At 30.2% G+C, this 5,374-nt stretch overlaps 1 protein-coding gene across 1 annotated transcript; it reads right to left on the bottom strand.

Moving 5' to 3' along the window:
• LOC109355611 (GDSL esterase/lipase At1g71250-like) lies at positions 1,255 to 2,918 on the bottom strand. The gene is made up of 5 exons (XM_019598852.1): positions 2,613 to 2,918; positions 2,408 to 2,535; positions 1,989 to 2,267; positions 1,644 to 1,899; positions 1,255 to 1,560 (listed from the first exon to the last, which is right to left on the bottom strand). Exons 1-5 carry the CDS (start codon positions 2,914 to 2,916, stop codon positions 1,340 to 1,342), a joined length of 1,188 nt encoding a protein of 395 aa, XP_019454397.1. The 5' UTR covers positions 2,917 to 2,918; the 3' UTR covers positions 1,255 to 1,339.

Raw genomic sequence — 5,374 nt, 5'->3', positions numbered from 1 at the left:
CTAATTTTGTTAATTTAATCTTGGCCAGGAATATGCTCATAGCAATTCAAATGAAAGTTAGATTATAATTTATACAATTCCATATGTTATTGGAGGGCCAAATTTATTGGCTAGCGGCATTTAACAAACCTTTATTATTTAGTCGATTCTCTAAGTTATGGTCCATATATAACGTTTCGATCACCTTAGGTTATATATCTTGGCATGCTACAATTTATTTTGTTAATACATTTTTTATAATATATATACACATTACTAAGACAAGATATAATTAAAATTACGGAATGTAATTTGTTACTTGCCTGTGCAATGCATGTGTTAATATTTTAAATTATATTTACATGATATTTTTTTTGGTTTTATACTGTTATTTTCATTATTTGTAAAGTTTACATTAAATGAAACTATTTTTTATATGAATGCTATTAAATTGGGGTTTAATTATATCAATTATGCATTGAAGATAGAAGTTTTCTCCATCAAGATTTATGGGATAGGTTGTTACACAAAACCAATTATAATAGAACTGGCATAAACTGAAACTATTTTACTCTTGTCATAGTATTACAAATGCATCAGTTTACAAAATCACATAACTGGAACTATTTTACATGATATACATCTGTGCAGTTCTGACACAAGCATGGTTAAAGTTGTGGTGTGACAACCGGATTGAGTTGTTCGATCACTGATAGGACCTAGGCTAGGGAAATTTTGGTGGAATCGTGTTAAAGCTTTTTAAAAGAAAAATATGTATACATTAATAATAAGTTTTATATATTGTTATTGTATTATATATCATTCATATTTAATTATCATTATTAAGTGTAAATTGATCATGTATTATATATTTTTTTTCGGCACTTCAAATAATTAATCAATCTAGTTGATGAAATTATATTAATACATCATTAAATCTTATTTAAATTAATATCAAATTAAGTTTTCAGACAAACTCCACCAAACTTAATGCAAAGATCACATTGAGTGAATAAGACAACATCTGAATTTCAAGCTCAAAAAATGTATGAAGTGACCATTATGAGTATCATCCATGTTTAATCATAATCAATTTAAAAAAAATAAATAATACAAATCAACTATGGATGATATATTGATTTTATGTAAATAAAAAAAATTAGTTTAGGTATGTTAAGTAGTATCTTAGTTATTGTAATTATTATAATTTTAAATAATCATAAAATAAGGTAAAAATAAACATGACACTAGTAGTTGATATCCCAACAACAAAGATAGATAGATGGAGAGTTTTACTTAGTTTTATTAGAACTTTTGTTCATAAAAGAAACAAGGATGATAGATTGATAGTAGTGCTAGACTACATTTGAGCCAATTGTTGCACATTAATTGGATAAGCATCATTTTGAGGACCATGAACAGCTCTCCAGGAATAGACATAGATTGCAGATTGTGTTGGATTGAAGGCATCCCAATACACATATTGGTTTCTTAATACACAAGGCACTTGGAATGGTAGACATGTTATTTGCCCTCTGTATGTTCCAAGACCACAACAAGCTCTATCAATCACAGTAAAAGCTGCATAACATGAATCAAATTATATCATCAATTATATAATTTATGTTTGAGAAGAGATTTAATTTAATTATATTATAGCTTACAATAGGCAGAAGGGTTGTTGAGGATATCACCAAACACTCCATAAGTGTTACCATATACAAACATGGCATCAGGATGGTCTTTGTTGAGCTGGTCCACCATTGATCTGAGCCCTTCATTGAAGAAACCAACCATCTGGTTAACAAGGTCAGCACACCTTCCCGGAGCGGCTAATCTACCCGCACGTTGGCTAGGGATGCAACCCAATGGTCCAATTCCTGATAAGAAGAACTTCCTTAATCCTAAGCTATGTAGTGCCTGCATGCAATACAACGTAACAACTTTCAAATGAATTCCCAAGAAGATTGTCAAGATAACATTAAGAGAAAGAGAATGAGATTAGTTACCAGAATTTGTCGGACATAAGAATTAACAAGAAGATTGCCAAACTCTTGGGCATTATAAGTGTAGCTGGATCGATATAAGGGAGGGAGGAGGTAGTTGTTGATGTAGTCATTGCTTCCACTCGCCACAATTGCTATAGATTTGGCTAAGAATTGATTCAGTGTTGTTCCATTCATCATTCTCCTATATTCATTTGTATTATTATTCATCATTGTCATCCTGTACTGACTCAATGTGCGCTCAAAGTTCAGGACTTGTTGGTTTAGGCTATACCTATAACCCTGCATCAGCTTTAATATAAGCATTGTTCTATGTTTTTGTTCTACACCTGTGATGGTGCTGTATGTATTATAGAAATGACATGATGATATATATAGTAGAATTTGAACGACAATAGAGATTGAGTATGGAAAGTAGGTACATAGTGACGCCCTGACTCATCAAGAATGCCAGAAGTGGCTGATGCATAATTGACTCCATTAAGTATTCTTGATCCAACAGTGGCAGGGTCTGCAAATGGTGGAGGAGAAGGAACACCAAGCATGTCTCCTGTGATAATTACATACTTTCAAATGTAAGTGATGCATTATATATATGTAATAGAATATGTGAATATTGTTTGTTACCAATGAAGTCAATAAAGGATTTGCCATTAGACCATCGCCCTGTAGCTCCCCTGTCGAAATCAATGCCATAAGGAAAGTAATTAGACCTTGCAATAGAGTTGAGGAAATTGTTGTTCCCAACATCAACCAATGAATCTCCAAAAACAAACAATGCAGGAACCCTCTGTGACATCACTTCACCCAACCCATTTGTGTATAGGAGCAGTACAACAACCACTGCTGCACTTCTCACCTCTTCCCATCTTCTTCCAACTTCTCTCATTTCACTACACTCAATAATAATACACAAACTTATGTGCTTCATGTGCCTCATATATATATAAAGCCCTTCTTTTGTATTAACAATAAACTGATAAACTATTCTGCTTTATGTGCATGTTTTATCATGTTTTTCTCTTAGCTTTTTCTCACCTCCATTCCCCGTTTTCATCTTCTTTTTTATTGCCATCAGAGCTTTTGCTGTGTCCTCTCCTCAATTTTCGTGCATCTTGTCTTTTCTTCATGTAACAGAAATTCACAAAGTTAACAAACTTTATATTTCTAAATTTCACTTTAACTCATGCCAATAATCTAAAGAGTAAAGAGTAAGCATCTTTCTACCAAACACAACAAAAAATAAAATCACCGCAAAACAAAAACAAAAATTCATCTCTTTCATACTAGAGATAATTCTTGTTCTCATTTAAAATATTTGAAATTGAAATTTCCTATCTTTATTCAATAATTATATTCATCATTAATAAATTTATTTTTTATAATTCAAGACATGTTGTAAAACGGACATATATTTTATATTATGTTTAATTAGGATAAATGGTTAAACCTCACTTGTGCCTAATAATTCATATATAATTAGTAATCTTTATTTATAAATATATAATTGTACATAAATATATTGCTTTGTATAATTAATAATTATATTGAAGTAACATTTTTCTTTCTTTTGTTGGAGGGAACTAAAAAAAACATTAGTGTGGTGATCCATTTTTTAAATTTTAACTGAATAGTCTGATTTCTGATTCAATTCTCGGGTTATTCTGATCTAACCGGATTTAATAGTGTCGGGCTGTAATTTCTCATTTTCAAAGTTGTTCAACTCTTCATTTGATTAAGATTACAAACCAAAGTTATTTTCAAGTCCGATTAATAGTCAGACAGCATAGTTTGATCCAGTTCTCATAACACTAATATAAAGATGAGTATTTTAATAATATGATAAATTTAATAAAAGCAAAACGTTGGATGCTAACCAAGAATCCTATTTTTTTAAACAATAAATGAGAAATGTGAAATGGGGCCATGAATTGAAAAAAAATGGTAGAGGTGAGGGGTAAATATCGGGTTGATTCATATAAGGTTTATCTTTTATCTGACTCAAAATTTTGATTAAATTATTTTTTGAATTTGAATTCGATCTTAAACATAAAGGTTAACTCAACTCCAAATTTCAGTCATACTAACTTTTGACCCGATCATAGAACTAATTAAATTAATGTACATCCTTTTTAGATAAAGTCTTTACAATATTAGTTTTATTATGAATATTTAATTTGACATATGAAGTTATATATGTATAAAGTTTTATTTTGTTAATCATTTACAAATATTTATATATATAGAATGAAAATGTTATATAAACAATAATATTTTGGACGAAAAATATGTTATTACTTTGTAAACAATTGAACACATACATACAAACATGGTGAATGAGCGATCATAAAAGGGATCATGTTTGTCCCTTACTCAACATAAATATTAGTATAGTCTAATTTTAGAATATGAGCTCGACCCTAAAACTGACGAAACCAATCATATTTAGACTTGGTCATGATTGGGACAAACTAAATGATCACATAGAGTCGGTTATGCTCACTCCCAATAGAAGTCATGATTTTGGTAAAATCTACCTCTTTCTATAATATTTAAAAAAATGTATACTGAAACAATAAAAAAATAGTGAAAGTATACGTAAATTCCCCCAGTTTTAGTCTTGAATAGAATTGAAGTAAGAGGAGTTTTTGTTAGCTTTCTTAGTGAAAGGATCACCATTTGTGTTATCATACTCTTGTATATGAAGCATGATCTGTGTACCGGTTTGCATAGTATATACTCTGATTTGGTTTTGGTAATTTGTAGTATTTGTGTTTGAATTTAGAGAATATGATCGCCTTGGTAGCTAATATTAGCATTATTAGGTGAAGGGGATGATACATATATAGCTATATAGGTTTGTGTATTGATTGAGCCTTGAATTATGACTATTGATTAAATCTCTTATCTACAGGATTTCCATTACAAATAAACATCACATGATGGAATAAGTCGGTTGAATAACTAACACGACCTATATTGGATTGGATCCATTATCATCACTCTACCTTAAGTCCTTAACTCACAAAAGTAGTATAATGTTTAAATATTGGTCATGATTTTACTTTTTAAGAATATCTATATATATTTAAGCACTGCGAATTCAGGTTCATGTTTCCATCAAATTCTATAATCTTTTTCGTACAGTTTAATGGTGAATAGTAAACATTTTAGTGACATGTGCTGCTCTGTTTCTAATAGAATTTTGCATCAAATTTGAGCACACACGCAACATTGGTGTTAGAGAGATATCACACACAAATACAGTAATAACGTTCTTTTTTGTTGCATCATCAAAACTACATGATCAAACTGCCAATATACTAGCCATAAAAACGCACCATATATAATATATGTTCATAAAAAAGAAAACACACCATATGTAATAA

The sequence above is a fragment of the Lupinus angustifolius genome, chromosome LG08, assembly GCF_001865875.1.
Source record: "Lupinus angustifolius cultivar Tanjil chromosome LG08, LupAngTanjil_v1.0, whole genome shotgun sequence".
NCBI lineage: Eukaryota > Viridiplantae > Streptophyta > Magnoliopsida > Fabales > Fabaceae > Lupinus > Lupinus angustifolius.
The sequence above is the reverse complement of the archived record's forward strand: the minus strand, read 5'-3'. Positions and strand labels throughout refer to the sequence as shown.

Coding starts and splice junctions, on each gene's coding strand:
- LOC109355611 (XM_019598852.1), bottom strand. CDS start 2,916: ATGAAGCACATAAGTTTGTGTATTATTATTGAGTGTAGTGAAATGAGA. Junction 2,268..2,407: donor ATGAGTCAGGGCGTCACTAT/GTACCTACTTTC, acceptor AAGCTGATGCAG/GGTTATAGGTATAGCCTAAA. Junction 1,561..1,643: donor CAACAACCCTTCTGCCTATT/GTAAGCTATAAT, acceptor CATGTTATGCAG/CTTTTACTGTGATTGATAGA.